General features: G+C 42.1%; 1 protein-coding gene across 3 annotated transcripts; it reads right to left on the reverse strand.

Annotated features, from left to right (window-relative positions):
* Nucleotides 1–1,239: 1,239 nt before the first annotated feature.
* On the reverse strand, nt 1,240–4,497 carry IFT22 (intraflagellar transport 22). 3 transcript variants are annotated; one of them, XM_057410762.1, is made up of 5 exons: nt 4,378–4,497; nt 4,055–4,134; nt 3,856–3,945; nt 3,055–3,257; nt 1,240–2,121 (listed from the first exon to the last, which is right to left on the reverse strand). In XM_057410762.1, exons 1-5 carry the CDS (start codon nt 4,414–4,416, stop codon nt 1,973–1,975), a joined length of 561 nt encoding a protein of 186 aa, XP_057266745.1. In that variant the 5' UTR covers nt 4,417–4,497; the 3' UTR covers nt 1,240–1,972. The 3 variants fall into 3 exon arrangements, with proteins under 3 accessions (XP_057266745.1, XP_057266746.1, XP_057266747.1); XM_057410763.1 differs by lacking the exon at nt 3,856–3,945; XM_057410764.1 differs by lacking the exons at nt 3,856–3,945; nt 4,378–4,497 and having other exon boundaries at nt 4,055–4,236.
* Between the last annotated feature and the right edge of the window lie 13,782 nt (nt 4,498–18,279).

Consider the following 18,279-nt stretch of genomic DNA (forward strand, 5'->3'; position numbering starts at 1 on the left):
CACAGGATGGGTGGGCTGTGAAAGCAGAGACAAAGATGTAATGCATATTCTCTGGCATTCTTGAATAACACCCTCTTCTAACTGGGTGATACTGTTGACCTGTTTCATAAATCATTAATAAGTGATACTTCTGAATAAATACTTTCTCTGTATCTTCTCCAACACTAAGGATTAATTTTGCATGGGTCTATGCATTTACTCTGTTCTTCAGCAGTGACAGAAAGTGATCTCTTGGCCAGATTTTATGAATTATGTTGAACATTTATTACATATTATGATCTTTCTGGATGATATAAAGGCAATTCCAGGGATCTGTCTTTGTTTCTGTCTAACTTTTTCTTCTCTAATGAATTGCAGTATATAGATACCTGTAATTTACATCCTGGTTTTGAGTTTAAAGTAAGATCATGGTTAATGTTTTCTATGAAGGAGGGTGGTGAATAGAAGAGTTCACTGACTTCTCAGCTCTGGAATCACCCAAACATGGGGTTACATTCCAAACAAAATAGTTGGTGGGTTTCACACCAGTTTTTACCAGTGCATATCCCAGTGTTGCTGTTGGGAAAACCTGGATTTATTAAGGCAGTATTTTTGAGAACTTGGCTCCAGCACCACACAGCTGGCAACAAGGAAAAAATAATCTAAGGCAGCATGTGAAAAACTTGCTGTCTAGTAAGACTGTGAATTTTCCAATAACTGCCTCCAATAGACCACCCTATAACACTGGTTGCAAACATAGAAAGCCTGACTTTCTCTAGTCATATAAATCAAATGTAGATGTTGAAACGCCAACCTCCCACTATTTGCCTACAACCTTTTCTTTTCATCTCTTACTGCTCATGTTGCTTTTTTCTTTCCTGATGTCCTTTCTCTCATTGATGCTCTCTTTCAGTACCACCACCCAGAACCAAGAGGGGCTTTTAGCTTTAATGGCAGAACAGGAGCCAGCAGATGATGAAAAGAAGCTTCTCTGGGCAATTTTAGCTAACACCAGCCAGAGCAGTGACAAGTTTTGGTAAATATCTCTTGTTGGAGCTCATTAATGTACTACAAATTTAGCCCTGTTTTCCTTACTAAAACTTAAGCATTTTTTAAATGTTTTTATTGCCTTGATACCATGTTACAAGAAAAAATGTCTTCTACAGCAAAACATACCAAGAACAGGGATGAGTGCAAACCAAACACAGCAGAAAGTAAATTAGCTATGAAACCACTTACTTCAGTGCAACAGGGACAGCTTTTCCGTCTCTGAGAATGTAGAACTTTTTCTCTATTGGAGCTCCTGACATAGGTCAAAGCATTGCACTACACTGAAATTGCAATTCTTTTCCTCCCAGAGACACCTAAACATTGCCCCCAATCACACATTTTGTTGGAATAGAAGAAAAACCTAGTCCTCAGAAAGACTGAAACCCACTCTGCCTTCCCAAGGCAATAACTATGCAACGTTCTCTCTGCAGATGCTAGACAGAAAGATAAGGAGAACTTGGAACATAAAACTGTGGATTCCATACCATGACTACTTCTCAGATCTCTATTCCAGTCAGTTTGTACTGACTTTCAAAAGCATGCCTTCTCCAGGAACACAGCTAACATGAGCACTTTACTCAGGTGCTTCAACAGAACTCCACCGATCTTCTGTTCTGTCAGGTTTTGTTCTCTTAGCACCTCTACAAAAAGGGATTCTGAAGTGAAGAGATAACCCATACATTTATCTTTTGGTCCACACTAACATATTAAACAACACCTTCCTGTACCTGTTGCCAGATGAAACCAAAGTGCAGATAGTTACCCAGACTCCTGGATGTGCAGTCATCTTTGGCACAACAGTTCATCTGATGTCAGCACTTGTGTATGGGTTGAAGTGTTTATAGGCTGGCAAATTCCCTTTGTGAGGACCTGTTCCCAGGCTAGTGTACCTTACAAAGACAAAATAATCCTTTTTCTTCCTTGTTCAGTATTTCTTTTAATGTTACGAGATAATTGACATTTCTTCCCTCTCTCTGCTCTCATTTATCAAGGTGATAATGCTTTTGAAGTATTTCATAAATTCCATCCGAACATCTTCAGGATCTTCTTCCAAGTTGGAGTGTATCAGTTTTAGCCTGTTCAGTGGGTAAGCTTTGAAGGTAAGTAAAAAACAATTAGATATATTCCTTTTATAAAAGAAATACAGTCAAGGTCATGGGACAGCTCATGCTGAAGTCAATTGGGCTTCAGCAGTACCCAATGTTTGATACCCCAGATAACACACAACACATGAAGAAGAAATGCATCATAGCTTTTTAGCACTATAAGCAAGTACAACTTGTTGCTAGGTTAAATTCTTCAAACATTATTATTAAAGCTTCAAGTCCTGGGTTTGGTCTCACATGCAGTTAGGCAGAATCAAACAATTTAACATTGAACTGCAGTTTTACTACTGAAGTGTGTCCTGGTTTTAGGTAAACCATGACAAAGTGATAGGACATTCTTTGATTATATCAAAATAATGGAACAATATTGTTATATTAAATATGTATTAATTGAGTAATACTTGTAATTATTTAATACTGGAATAGTATTTAACACTGGAACAGATTGCCCAGAGGAAGTATGTGTTCTCATTTGTATGAACAGCCACAAATACATTTGCAGTACATAAGGTACCTATTACTAGTTTTAAGAGGAAGATCATTAGCCTTTTATTTCAGAGGGCTCCTGTTCTTTTGATGGATAAAATGCAGGCTCACGTGGCCCCAGGAGTGTCAGTTAATAAAAGATAAAATTTAACATCAAAACCAAACTCCTAGTGATGGCACAGTATGGCAGGAGTTCCAATTCCTGGGTCAGCTGCATACTCACTGTGTGACCTTAAAGCAGTCACTCAACTTTTCTTGTCTTTACTTTCCCTTTTGTGAAATAGGCTTATTGCTCACCTTCTAGATGACCTTTGAAATTCCTTATTTCTGGTTTTGCAAAACAGTCCAGCAGATGTAAATGAAAAGGGTATGGACAATTGTAAAGATAGATCAATGAAAAACAGAGTTACAGGTTGAGTTTTCCTCTTCTTACCCAAGGACAGATCTTCTGTGTCACCCCCACTGCCTGGCTTGTGATGTGCAACTAGGAGACACTGACTGTCAAGCAGTGACTGCTGCTGCACGAAACAGGAGTACCACATTTCAATTTCTTTCAGGTGACTGGGCAGCTCAGGGTTGAAGATTATTATTACCCCATGAGAGTCCTTCATCAGAGCTGGCCAGCATGTTTCAAACCTTGAAAAACAAGAGAATGATAACAGAAACACGCACTCAATCTTCCTCAAGTTTTATTCTTCCCTCTTCAAGAACACATTTCAGTACTTTATTGTAACATGAGTGATCGATCATATTCCAAATGTTTTAATTTACCTATTATAGTTGTCGGTCCTGTGATTTACTGACAGTGCACTATTTGGTCAAATGCTTATTTAAACTTTTTTCCCTAAAAGTGGATCTGCCCAGTTCTCAATTGTATCTTTTGGAAATGAAAGCCTACATCACAGGTACATTGTTTGAAGTCCACTCACATAACTTCAAGGAGATAAAGACAGTTACAGAGTGGGCCTCTGTCTCCTGTACCTATTAACTTCATTCTAGGAGCTATGGACTTTATGTTGTACTTGGTCCTTATCCAAAACCAAGTCAGTTGGGCAGAGGGCACCTAGTATCAGGTGCTTTATAACAGGAAGCTGTATAAAATATAATCAGGTAAAGAGTTGGGAATATTCCTCATCTCAAAAAGATCATCTGCTTTAGGCCTTAAGTATGAATATTTTGTGTAAACAGAACTATTAAAAGTACCCTAGAGGAAGTAACAGCAATGCTGGCTTACTTTTGATCACCACTGCAATCCCACAACTCAAACCGACACCCAGCTCCCTTGGTGTTAGTGTTCAAGTTTGGCATCTCGTACTCCAGGATCCTGTGAAATGGGTGGATATACAACATCACCAACACCACACGGCACCACAGCCAGAGAGCAGGACTTTCCGAGGGGCTGGCTCAGTCAGCGTGCTCTGGGTTTCGCTCACCTCAGAGCCTGCGTCGGGCTGTAGCTGCCGATCCCTTCTGTGTTCTCCGAAATGAAGTTTGCCAACACCGACTTTCCAGACTGGCAGAAAGTGAAGGTCCCGTGGGAAGTTAACGTGCCAAGACCACACCAAAGAGCAGCGCACAGTGTTTTACCCAAGCCCCCTGATCTCTCTCCATTCTCGGCCCCCAGTGCATTCAGCCCTACCCCTAACCCTCCTCCCGCCTCCAGGGACCCCTCAGTCCCTGTGGCCACCTCAGCGGCCCCCGCCTAGGAACAGCGACCCTCAGGGGTCCGGTCGAGGGGCCGGTTGAAGGCGCTCACCTCGCGGGGCCCCACCAGCAGCACCTTGGCCTTCAGCATGGCGGCGGCGGCGGCGGCCCCTCCGACCCTCGCGTTGCCTTAGCAACGCGGCCGCGGGAGGCGGGAAGGCAACAGGGGGGGACGGCGCGTTGCGATTGGCTTTGTCGCAATCACGTGCCCGGGGAGGCGGTGCGCGCGCGGCCGCCCTGAGGTGGCGTCCGGCTGGGTGAGTGCTCGGGGCGCTCCGCTCGCCCGATCCCATGGGCTCCGCCCGCGCTGCCGCCGCTTGTCCTCTCACAGATGGTAGCGGGAGATGGATGCGGCCTCTCAGGTACCCCGGCGGTGGCTTTGCCTCCGGGCCCCTCCTGACGGAGCTGGCGGTGTGGCAGCGGCGCGCCGGGGCCCTGTGGGCTCCCGCAGGCTGCCCGCGGTGAGGTGTGAAGCGCTGAGCCCTGACCAGTGTGTCCTGAGGGGAACCCCTCAGGTTTTGTGTCCACCGGGCGGGACTGAGAGCAGGTCCGCTCTGTTGCCCTCGGCCTTTCTGCCCTCTGGAAAGCACGAGTTGCGTCCACAGGTACTAAGCAACACTTAAATACCGCACAGTGTTCGTGGTGTCACTCGCAGCTTGAGCAGCGCTGTCCTTGCCTGAAGTGTCATTGCGATTTTAACTGCAGATTCCCCTTGAATGGACGATGAAGCAAGCTCTTGAAGTTTCTTATTAAGGCTTGTTAGGGGAAGCAAAAGGCTTTTTAAAATCACAACTTCTAAGAAAAAAAAACCAACCCATCTGGCAGACAGATGTGCTGCTTCAGAGCTGTTTAGTGCCCAGGTACAATAGCAGTTTTAGGCAAGCTTTCAAATAGAGCCTCTAAGGCGCTACCATAATGTAAATATTTATTACTACGACTACTAATAAATGTGAACCAGAATTGCTCTGCTCTCGCTGAGGGGGTAAAAAGTGTTTTTATGACACTGTAGACGTACTTACTGTACCACTCCTTATGCAGAGGGTAGTTTAAACTGCAGGAAAACCCTTTGTTTTCAGGTTGGTGGGACAAAGGCAATGAAAATACAAGAGCTGCACCTAGATTCTGCTTTAGCAGACTGGATGTGTATTGTCTGTGAAGATCTGCATGTGATTCAGGACAAAATCCACACAGAACAGGGGCAACTCATAGTTAATCCTTCCCGCAGCTATGTTTTCTATATTTCAGACCTAACTTCCAAAGAAAAAATGCAAAAGGTGACCCAGAGAGAAGAAATTAGAATAGCCTCTCTTACTTGCTGGCAAATGTTATTAGGTGCCACTAGCACATGAAGAGGAATGTGTTATAAAGGGTCCTATTGTGGGCAGCAGTACAGAAAGAGGGGGGAAAAAAAGAGTAAGAGGTAACTGAAACTGGGCAAAACTGGCTGTTTGTGCAGCTGCCCAGAAAGCAATTAGGATTAATTTTTAGATGAGGTGTCAGATAGGGGGTTTGTGTGTTTATGTTAGCCACTGAAGAGTAAGGAGAGCACAGCTGAATTAAGGCTGTAATTTTTGGATTTATCCACGTGATTTAGGGTTCGAAGTCACTTTAAAAAGTGGAAATTAAGCTTCCAAGCCACTTACTGCGACATTTTCAAAGGCATCTAAGTCAAGTACATTTGATGTTATCAGCATCTGCCTTAGGCATATGGGTGAAATTAGATTAGTTGCTGATGTATTGTTTGCTGACAGTACACATGTACAAATCAGTAAGGCCATTTTGTTTCACTTATTTAAACCTCTGTTAGACTGCAGCAGAGAGAAAACTCCAGCAGTAAGTGAACTACTTCCAGACAATACTGGTAATGGTCTGTAAGTCTTGCATTTATTAGATCGCTGTTTTTCCACCATAATATGTTGGTAGCAAGCGCAAATGATCATCTCCAGATGATTCTCCATGGATAGATCCTCCTTCTTCCTTAAAAAGCCAAAAGCAATTGCAGGCTATCAGTAATACTTCAATAAAACTTTTTCACTCTAGAAAGATCTGTGAGAACTCAACCTGTGAGACACATTGGTTGCTGTACCAAGGCAGGTGATTGTTGTTGCCTGAATTACAGATAAGAGACTCTGCCTCCAAGTTAGAGGCCCACAGGTTTTACTGGAAGCAGCAGCACAATGTAGTGCCAATCACCTTTCAGATAATACTTTAGCACTTGCAAATCATTCAGTCTTTTGGAGAACAGCAGTTTAAGTTTTCATTATATTTCTTTTAATGTGGCATATAATTTTTTTCCTATGAAAACAACACAGAAAGAATCTTTCATAGGCTTTTGTGGCTCAGCACTGGTACTTTATATTTTGTGGCAATGTTTCCAAACTTGGGAAAGCATACCCTAGAGCACTCAACTTGTGTGTGAAAATAATGCCTTGGTTAGAAGTAGCACCACATGGTAAAGCCTAACCATGAGAGTGACTTCTCTGCCTGCTTGTTGTGCTTTGCATGTCATTTATTGTGTGTGTGCAGAAACAGCTTTCTAGTGGGCACAGGCAGAAACCTGACTGGCATCCTCTGTTTATTTTCACTGGTTTATTTGGGGGCAAGGCATAGAATACAAGAATTGAAAGGAAGAAATGCCTCTTTCTGTGCACTGAATCCTGTTACTAAACATTAATAAACTGAAAGCTTGTTGCTTCAGAAGCTCAGGGAAGGGATATGTCTCTGAGGTTCAAAGCCTAATTGATCAAGTAAATGATGAAGATTTACATGAAATGTAGCTGTCCTCTGGAGAAAATTTTGGTGAAGCTATGAAAAAAGACCAAACAGAAATAGGACGTTACAGTGCATTGACATGGGTGCAGTGCCACTCTTTAGCATGAGTTTCCCTTAAAAGTGGCTATTAGGGAGGGGTAAACATTCAGTTCAGTCTTCCTCTCTCAGAAAACCTATGCTGGAATCAATAGGAAAAGCTCACACAAAACCTTGTGCTTGGTTCATGCCAGCAGATTGTCAAGGACTACAGCTCTTCGATTTATCTGTGGTCTCCAAGTCCTTCCCAGAGGAGATGGGGATCTTTATTTCCGTGGTATAGAAACACAAGCAGAGAAAGGTGAAATGTCTTGTCTCAGGAAGCCACCTGGCAGACAGCATATCTAAGATGAATTAAAATGCCTCTAAGTGTCATTGCAGGCTGTGGGCAGTCACAGAGGAAGCAGACAACTCAGCAGCCAATGTGTTTTCCTGACCAGCGGACATGAACTCAGTGACACCTTAAGGGGCTCAATTCCCCCTCCATCAAAGTCAGAGGAAGTTCCCAGGGGATGAATTTGACTTGCTCCATTTATGTAATGATGTATAAACAAAACACAAGGAGCAGCAGTCTGTCTCCACGACCCCCATCCACAAGAGAACACAGCAAAGTGCTCTGATTTTTGATCACACTACAGGAACCCAAAAGTAGGATTTAGTTTCTACGATTTAAATCTTAAGATACATCTGCAGATGATGTCTCTATAGATGTTTTGCTTATTCAGAAGTGGTTGCTCTGATTACATTCTGTGGAGCAACAGTAACACCTAGTGGCTAAACGTGCCAGTCCATTGCCTTCTTTCTTCTCTTCAACAAACATGAGTTGGAAGGGACATGGTGTGATTGACAGTTCTGACTTGTAAGGTCAACACTTACATCTCTAGGGATTTGCCATTTTTCTTTCAACCCCCACCACGTTCTGTTTTCTATTAAAAGTGGTAGATGAAATATGAGGCTCTTCCTCCCACCTCACAACCCCCTTCCCTTTTCTGGCTCATGGAGGAGGTTGTTCCAGTCCATCTTGATCTGTAGGTGGGTGGGCTGTGAGTGGCCAAGCCTACTGCTTTCAGCCTGGAGCACTCAGATTTCTGTCAGGAATCCAAGCTTTTTTCTTGTTTTTTTTTTGTTGGTTTTTTTTTCCTTTTGTTTCTGAAAAGGATCAAACAGATCATCTGATGGAGGTTGGTGACCTCAGTGCATTTGATAATGTGGTGTTAACTTGCCTGTGTTAAGGCAGACCAATCTGATCTGTTCCAAGAAGTACCATTTCTTAAGATGTGGTATGTGGGATTGTTTGCCATGATCTGCTGGGACTGTTAATTCATCAGAGAGGTACCCCCTAGAAAAAATAGCATTTGAGAGGAAAGAACCCACAGATGTTTATTGTGTTAGCAGGAGAGCCCTTCAGAGGGTCTTCTTTCCCCCTCACGGGGAAAAGTTTCAATTTTTCCATGGAAAAAGACATTAAGCAAAAGTATTTCTGCTAAAGCCAAGACTATTTGCATTTGTAAATAGAGCCTCAGCTCTTTGTGGGAATTATAGCACTGAGACATTATGGTCTTGCCATACTCCTGCTGTCTAATTTTAGGCTTCTGGTTTAGGTATTTGAATTACCCCCTGGAAGCATCTATTTAGGAGAACCTTCACTGCCTGTTAACAGAGCCTGGACTCTTAATTTATCCTGTGGATGCATGGTCTTTTATATATGACATAAACTTGTACCACCACCTACTCAAAGGAGTAGTATTGCCTCCATTCATGTCCTCAGCTCTCCATCTAGCTTCCTACCAATGACCTGTTTAGATGGAACACATTAAACTGAAATTAGTTTTCTGAGCCTGTTCACTGCAAAACTGCACAAAAACCTCGTGTGGCAGAAAGAAGGTGATGAGGACCAGTGAGGACATGGCTAAGTGGGTCAAGAATGGGACCACTTCTTTTGGCTGCTGTGCAGGTGTACATTGAATTAAGGCATGTAGGTAGTTAAATCATTAGTCAGACCTCTTAAATATGATATTCTCAATACCTGTTTGTGAGAGCAGACAAAGAGACATGAGAAATACTGTGCTGGGATGTGCTGGGCACTCTTTATATTTGGAAAAGAGCATGGCAGCCTTGTTGGGCTGGGTGAAAAACCTTTCTTTACATTCGGTGAAATGGTTTCATAGGTGGTAGACTAGAGGGTGCTGAAATGAGACAATCAAAGGATAATTGTTATTTCTGAGTCACAGGGCTCATGGAACCTTTTGCATTAGAGCCGTATGCTCTTTGTTTTGAATATAGGATTTCAAAGTAAGTTTTGGTTCTCACTGGCAGCTGTGGTGCCTGTTGCCCCTCTTGGGCTGCAAGGAGCCTGCATTTATTAACACTCTCTGATCTATTTATTCACTCAAGGCCAGACCCTCAATGACTTCATAGGAGGCAGGCAAAAAAGCATGTACTGTCTTTAGAGGGACTGCCATGTGGTTCTATAGGAGAGGAGATCCTGCTGACAGGAAGATTTTGTTTTCTCTCATTTTCATCCTCTGATTTGACTTACGTATTACTTTGGAGTTTATGGCCAAACCCAGGAGTTCCTCTAACCCTGTGGTCCTTCCAGGCATTATGTTTCTGCTCACATCCTGGACCAAATCAGCTGTCTTTTCAGATGTCTCACATTCATTTTCATTTAAGGCTCAATTACCTCTTGGCAGGATGCCATTAGAGACAACAGATTTATACCATAAATTAGTATAGAACATAATTGGTATGTTTTGAGGTGTCTGGAACAAGATCTTAAATCCTTGCTCCTTTGCTTAGGCACCTGGATACAGTAATGAACGTTTAACTCTATGCCTTCAACTTAAAAATCTATAGTCTTGATAATTTTGACTCTATTCCCTTTGAAACCTGGGAAAAGTAGTACATAGCTTCCAATGCTTGACTTGCCTCCTCAATATCTTATGGCTACAAATATGTGTTGACAGTAGGAAAAAAGGAGCTGAAATAATTCTTGCTTTTCAGGCTGAGTCTGCAGGACAGGATGTCAGAGAAGGCTGTAGCCATTTTTAAAATCAACACCCTTAAACAAAACTTCTGGAGACATTACATCTTATCCATCATAACACAGTGTTAGTTCAGTAATAGTTCAGAGAAGCTCAACATGAAATGGATGTGTAATATAAAAGAGAACCACTTTCACCTAAATAAATTGGACTTTAGTTGACACTTTGCACCAGCTTCTGCCCTTGCTTTTGTCTGACAATGATTTTCCATTTAAAAAATGTTCTATCCACAGTTGGTGTCTCTTGACTCCTAGAAACAAAGGAAAACTGACCACAACCCAGGCTGGCACTTAGGCAAGTACTTTGTTGAACACATCTCTCTACAACTACCTGAAAGGAGGATGTAGTGAGGAGGAGGCTGGTCTCTTCTTCCAAGTAACAAGTGATAGGACAAGAGGAAATGTCCACAAACTGTGCCAGGGGAGGTTTAGGAACAATTCTTTCCCCAGAGGGTGGTCAGACACTGGAACAGGCTGCCCAGGGCAGTGCTAGAGTCACCGTCCCTGGAAGTGTTCACACCCTGTGTGTGACAAGGCTTTCAGTGCCATGGGTTAGTGGTGGCCTTTGTGGTGCTGCAGAGTGGTTGGACTTCATGATCTTAAAGGTCTTTTCCAATCTAGTTGTTTCTATGATTCTGTATGTGAGATTGGCACTTTGACTGGATGTGACCTGCAACTGCAGACTTGTTGAGTGAAGATCCTTGTGTTTCTGCAGGCAGGGCTAGCTGTAGAAGCAGTGTGCTGTCCTATCTACTTTAAACACCACGAGGAATGTCTTGGAAATCTAAAAAGCAGAGTAGACTGAGTACTCTAAAAGAGTTCATATTTAGTATAGATTGTTGATCATGTAGTATTAAGTGGGTCGTTATTTTATTGTTCTTTAATAATGTAGAAACTTAAATCTTCTACTTTTGGCTTGGTTGGTAATGTTGTCTTGAGCTGGGTTATAAAAATACTGTGCTTCACCTAAGCACAGACTGTTACAGTTTTCATTTCATTAGCAAGCTCCAGATTGAGATGGATTAATGCAACCATTCCTTCTTTCTTTTGCCATAGAAGTTTTGAAGTATAATCTGTCACTTGTGAGAACATAAACAATTGGACTGGAATCATTCCAGACTCTTTACAGAAAGTGTTCAAAGATTTAATGGAGTCCTCAGTCATAAAATCTTTAATTTGAACTAGACCTTTATATTCTCCATTCTTAAATTCCCTATTTTTACATCCAGGGGATTTCCTGTTATCCAAGTATGTACGGAGGCCCTTTATTTCCCTCTGTGTGTGTGTTTTTTAATTCAAATCAAATGTAAATGTCAGTGGTTGATTGTGCTTAACCTCCTTAGGATCATATTTCTTATTTAATTGCATTACATTTTAAGGTTTAAGGCTATCTATTTACTGCTGTTAATAGCACACCATATTTTAATGAAGCTGTTATCTTCTGCAAATATATACAGAACAATGGAGATGGATTATATAGGGGCTTTCAAAGAAACTGTATCTCAAAGCCATTTAAAATGAATAAACACAGTAGAGAGTTTCAGTTAATGCAGTTCTTTACCTAACCCAGCTTCAAAACTAAGGAAATGAATGCATTGGGTTATCAGGAGTGTTTGCTGTCCTCTTCCCAGCCAGAGACTGCACCTCAGGAGGTCACTAACCCAAACTGCAGTGTGCCGGGGCATATGGTTGTTCTCACAGATGCTCCAGAATTGCAGCACTGCCTTTTCCAAAGTCCACTCACCTCCTCTGTAAGTTGGCCAGACTCCCCATCTGCCCGACCTGTAGCTCTGGAAATCTATTGTCAGTCAGTTCAGGGAAGGCTCAGAACACGGAAAAGAATTATCTCATTTTCTTGAAACAGCTGGAAAAAGGCAAGTATCACTTAAAGATCATCACAGAAAATCTAGGACAGATCTACTGTGCTCCAGTGGAAAGGCAGCAGCTTACCACCTGCTTTCAATGCAGAATGGAGCATTACCCTGCAGCTGGGGCATTGTACTGGGCCACTGTACTGGGCTTTCCACAACAACCTCAGAGTGAAATACTCAAGATGTGAACTGAGCCAAAAAATGTTTTCCTGTGAGCCACTTCTTTCGAGGCACACAGTGAGGCCAATAGTCTTGTCCTACCATTCCATAAAATACCAAAAATCTGCTTAGTCTGGTCAAGAGCTTTTCCTTCTTTTTTGGGGCAACAGTCAGTTTAAACATTTCATGCTATCTTGCAGACTTTCTTGTTTGTTTTCTGCCAAGAAAGAACAACTTACCTCTCTCTTTAGATTATGTCTGATCTTGCTGCTTTAATTTTTTCTTCTTCCATTATTTTTACTGTTTATACCATATTATTTTTATTCCATTTCTATTCTCCTTACAATAACCATGATATATATAACAAAGCACTAAACCCTCTGTTGTAAAGGGAGGCACTGAGAGATTTCCTGGTGGCTCTGGTAATTCAGGGGGTTCAACCAGATTCTTTCTGGGTGTAGACTGACAGTTCATGTATCCTTCCTGCCTGTGACCCAGTGGCATGAGGGGTTGTGAGCCCCTGTAATCTCAGAGGATTATTTAGGGGTTGGGTTTGCATTTGTAGAGATGCTGATCTCCCTTAAGCAGAACAGAAAATGGGGGAAAATTAAGAGCATGTCTTGTGGTGAAGGAGAGATCTGTGTTCTATGCAAGGAGGTGGATATTTGCAAAGTACAATTTTGTAGTTCCAGTTTGGGTCATCAGAAATAGAAGCAAGGAGGGAAACCTGCATGCAACCAGTTCAATAAGGTGCTCAGACTAGACTTGCCTGACAAAACCTCCCAGAGGCCATGGAAGAGGGATAGATTTTGGATACCAGGCCATTTGGATACCATACCTAATGATAGGGTATCCATTGGTGACAACAGAGTATACTGTGAGCACCTAAACTAGCATTAGTGTAGGTGTGCATAGCCAAGAAGTACTTGGATCCAGTTACTTTGCAGTGACTTTAGCCTTTAATGCCTGCAATGATTCTTTCATACTTAGCACCTTAGCTGCCTTCCTATTGCTTCCACGGAGGAATCTTGAAGATTCAAGAGAGATTAGATAGAGAGCCAGCTAAAGGGCTAGACAGTGCCACTGAACAGTGCTGCGGTTTACTTAAGTGATTGCTCCCCTTAGAATGAACTGAGCAAAATGTTCAGAAAGGGGAACTGATAAATCTGGAGAATATTTTCTTTAAATAATTCCCTGAGTTCTCAGCCTAACACGCAGCTGTAGAAAAAAGACCCCAGGAATTGAGCAGGATGTTAGGTTGCATTATGGTAAGAGCAGAGCATATATCAAAAGGTGTTACTGTTATTATATGGAACATTGGTGAGTTCTTGTTCAGAGTGCTCTTTTCAGTACTCTCACTCTACCTAAGAAGGATATGATTAAGGGGATAAAGCAGAGAACATAAGAATAATACTGCACCTTTCAGCACTGAGTTATAAAGCAAGACTTAAGAGCTTTGGTTATTATCTTGTTTAAAAAGAGATCTTGCTGTGATTTTAAATGATTTTAAAGAAATGAAGGGGGTTATTCACTTTGAAACAGACAAAGTCTGTAAAAACAAGGAGACTTAATTTGAAAAATAGGATCTTGGGCAAAGAATGAAGACTGTGAAGGGAGAGGCTCACGTGAATGCTTCAAGAAATATGTAATGTCAGTTATCGGTGAGCTCCTGTGCATCTAGATGCAAGGTGCTTTAGAGCAGAATAAGGTGTATATAGAACTGTAAGGAAAATATGGGTATGACAGTTGGGCTGTGGCTGACTCTTTACCAGTTACACACAGAGATAGCGAAAGCCATATTGGAGCAGGCTCTGGGAAACACCTGCAGTAAAGAGGAAACAGAAGGTCCTGCCGCCCGTGTGGTAGCGTCCAACACAGGCAGACTTGGTGCAGGAAGGCACTGGCAAGGAGCTTGCAGTGTGAAGACAGATGGCTGGCAGGTAAGGAGTTTGTGGAACAAAGCAGAGGAGAGAAGAGGGAGAAGGCATACTGCTGTTATTAAGCCACCTTAACTGCAGGCACCTAAGGTGAAAATAGTGGAGGCAGTTTCAGATATCAACTGGGCAGAATCATGCTGTGGAGGTGGTGGGCCCTGTACAATGGCTACAGTGCAGCAATTTACAGCTTGCAGCCCACAGACTTCTGAAGGTCCAAAGCCAACTCCTAGGGGCCTGTGAAAGCCAGCAGAGAAAAGCAGACTCTTGTGGTTAGGCCTCATTGTCATGGCCCACAGGGTGAGTTCCTAGGAGACTGGGAAAAAACAATCGATAAAAGCTGGAAAAGTGAGAATGGAACATTTGGATTTGCTGCGTGGAAGAAAGGGGTCTCCACATCTCCCCCAGTTCTTCTGTTCCTTATCTCCACAGGGCAGGTGGCACAGCCTCCAGGGGGATCAGGAGCTGGGAAGAGGGTGCTTATTTCCATAAGTCCTTTCTTACCTGTTTTGTGTGCCTTTACTTTGTATACTTTGTCAGAAAGGGGGTGGGCCCACTCCCATCTATGTGACTTGCGCAGTACAGAAAGGGAACTCAGACTTCCATCATGTTGGGTTGCTCATCAGGCAACCTGGGTCCATGAGGAATTGAAAGGAGGAGGACTTCAGGGCTGGAGCTTAAAACTGAAGAATTCTTTGGTCATGGAAACCCTTGCTTCTCTGAGATTCAGAGAGACTCTCTGATTAAGGATGGATTTTCAAATCATCTAAGAATTTGGATCCCACTGAATCTGGCTATCCTATAGTCTGTGACTCCACTGAAAATTGGAGCCTGGGATCTGGTCACTCCTTCCACACTGTTATACAGTACTGTGTTTCCTTGTAGAAGTTCAAGATCGACTGTGGTCTGGAGAATTTGTAAGTTCAGTGTTTATGTCCTGCACAGCATCAAGCAAGCAGGCAGCCCTTGGTGACTGACTGAGCAGGAGCATAGTTCAAGGATACAGACATGGAGACAGACCTCCCAATGTTTTCTTGAGTGACCTCAGTGATGGAAGAGGGAGCTTGCCTATGAAATCTGTAGATGAGGTAAAGCTGGAACTGAATGTAAGAACACTGGAAGGCAGGATTAAAATTTCAAGTGGTCTTGACAAATTTGTGATAGGATCTGAATAAAATAAGATGCAACTCATTAAGGAGCACTGCAGGGCACTGTACTTTGGCAGGAATAATTTTCACTAGCAAATGCAGGATGGGGGAAAGTCAGGCTAGCTGTTCTGCAGGAAAGGTAGAGAATCCCAAACTAAACATGGATTAACAATGACGTACAGATGTCAAAAAGGCAACTCCTCAGCAGGGCAGAGAAGTATTGCACAGAAGTATAGGTTATGGATACCATACTATGAGATAGACATAGAACAGCTGGGAAGTCCAGAGGAGAATACCAAAAAGTATCAGAAAGTCTGAAGGAATTGGGATTGGTTTGGCTCTAGAAGGCAAGGAGAGGTGTTAAAACATTTTTAGAAGTACTCTGAAGAACTTAAAGTCTGTTCAAAAGGAGGAAGAATAGTTTTCTACATCCATAATGGAGAAAGTAAGACATTAAGAGCTTAAATTGCAACTAAACAGCCTGAGGTTGGATGTTAAGAAAAACTACCAGTACAGAGCACAAAGCATTGGAATATGTTTTCAAATGAGCATGGGGAGTTTCTGTCTTGAGGTCTTTCAGTACAAGGCAGAAAGATTTGTGCCAATAGTAATCTGTGTATAATAGATCCTGCCTTCTAGCAGCACCAAGAGGAAATAAGTAACTCTTGCTACTTCCTGTCTACCTCTGAATGTGTTTCTACTCTGGCAGTTTTAAGTGGAATAAACCTGGTGCTGTTTTTGCCTTGGCTTTATCTCACCTTTGTGAATCCCTCTTTTATTGCATTGGTGAGGCTGATGGATCAGGGTGTGTTCACAAACTCCCTGCACTTGCGCAGATCCATGCTTCAGTGTGTGTCCAGCCAGGATAATTGCTGCCTGATGTCAAAGGTGTCATAAATTATTTTTCTCAGAACACAGTAACGCTCAGAATACATAGAATTACACCTTGAGTCATCACATTTTCCATCTGCTGAATTATATTTCAATCTGAGTTCCTTTATCCAGAATATTACTTTATAGTACCCACACAAGTGCTTCACTCAGGGAAAGTTCTCATCAATGGATTTTGCCCAAGTTCTGACTTCTGTATCAATTCTTATGCTTCACACAGTATCACTGTCTATCATATTTACTGTCTGCTAAACTGCTTGTGTAAGTGTAGTGGCTTTTCAGTTATATCCCATTTTGAGTTCAGCTGTGATTGATTCATTCCAGGTCAAATTCAAGACATTTTCACACATTAGCTACCTCCTGCCTTAAAAGAAAAACTACCACAGTTTGGATAAGGTTTGGTTTGACTCCCCAGTAATAGATATGTTACAATAACCTTAGAAATCTTATAATTTAATTTATAATAGAGGTCTTGAACTCTTCCTGTTGCTAACATCTTATCCATCTCTGCTAATTTTCCAAGGTTCCTTGACTGCTTTGTTATATCACAGGGAAATAACGTGGGCGTCTTAGGAAGCTGCAAGGGGTTTATCCAAATTAGTTTGGGGTTTAGATGGTCTTATCAGTGACTTCATTCTAACTTCAAAAGGACACTTCATAATTCTAAAGCTCCACATGGTCTTATCAACTAGAACAAAGCTGCTTTTCCTTTGGTCTCCTCTTAGTTATCCACATGAAAAGTGCACTCACAAAATCCAAGGGGTAGCCATTTCAAAATCTGTTTGCCATTATTCTAACAATATGGTGGCTCTTTTTTTTTTTCAACTAAGTACTGACTTCTATAGAATTGCAAGTTGTGCTGGACCATTGAGATGCTATTGCAGCTCTGGAGCTGGGCTCTGCTTGCAGCTCTGATTGTGCTTTTCTACCTTTCTGAGCCACCTTTCAAACTGAAAACATTGTAGAAAACAAATCCCTCTTTTGCTGTATCATTCCAGTTTTTTCCTTTGCAACTGAACAGAAATCAGACTAATCTTTGAATGTTCCTTTTATTGTCTGTATTTCCCCCCACTTCATTTATTGGCTGGCTTGCATGTGGTGTATATGTTTAAAGAAATAATAGATGATTTCACAGATATGTGATGTCTCAGGTATGCCCAGTGGACTAGGAAGCTGAAAACCACTCCAGACCATGTGAAACCCCATATGCCTACACATGTCCAATAAATAATGTTCTGACATGACACTAAGGCTGTCACTCACATGGAAGCTGAGCAGTGTGGGTCCCTCCAAGGACCACATTTTTGTGATGGCAAAGTCAATAGTTGTTGCTAAATGGAAAACCTGGCCCTTGCCTCTACTATTTCCCCTTGTGGTTCCGTGCATCATGGCTTTCTAGTGTGTGTCCTGCCTCTTCCATCTTGAACTGCACTGGTAAAATACATGCAAATCATTTAGCCCTGGTTGCCTGGGCAAACCTTTTATGACCATGCTTATGCACAGGCATAAAAAGTGTAGCTTTACATTGTGAAATATATTCTGTCTGGTTTAGAAGAATAGGACTGTTCAGATTTTAAGGGTTCTCTTCTCCAAGCTGGTCCTTCTGATAAATGGAATGGGTTACGTTTTTGTTGGCTTTGTTACTTCCATCACTGTGTTTCCAATTTATCACCATAGTTTTGAGAAATTGTTAGACTATGTTGCACTTGTAAGCACCATGGGGAGGAAAAATACTCATTTATTACTGCTATTGTGCCTGATTATATTATGCATATCCAAAGGACTAAAATGAATTATCCTCTTTAATTCTCCTCTCACAGTAGACAACATCACCTTTCTTTACCCTCTTTCCAAAACCAGCTTGGAAGTTAATTTTTCATGTTCATTTTAAATCAGCCGTACAGAGTGGGAGCAAGTGTGCATTCGAAACAGGGCAGAAGTAACAAGAGCCCAGAGACTTAAGCTCCATTTCTGGCTCTGCCTGTAGCACTTCGCAGCCTTGAGCAGTCATTTGACCTCTGCTCTCTCAGTGCATGAAATAGGAAGAACATCAGCTTCCTACAGATGTCTCTAATAATTTGCCAGAATCATGTCTTGTCT

This window comes from Pezoporus wallicus, unplaced genomic scaffold, assembly GCF_028554395.1.
Source record: "Pezoporus wallicus isolate ANWC-B61680 ecotype Strahan unplaced genomic scaffold, APGP_CSIRO_Pwel_v1 contig_8705, whole genome shotgun sequence".
Lineage (NCBI taxonomy): Eukaryota > Metazoa > Chordata > Aves > Psittaciformes > Psittacidae > Pezoporus > Pezoporus wallicus.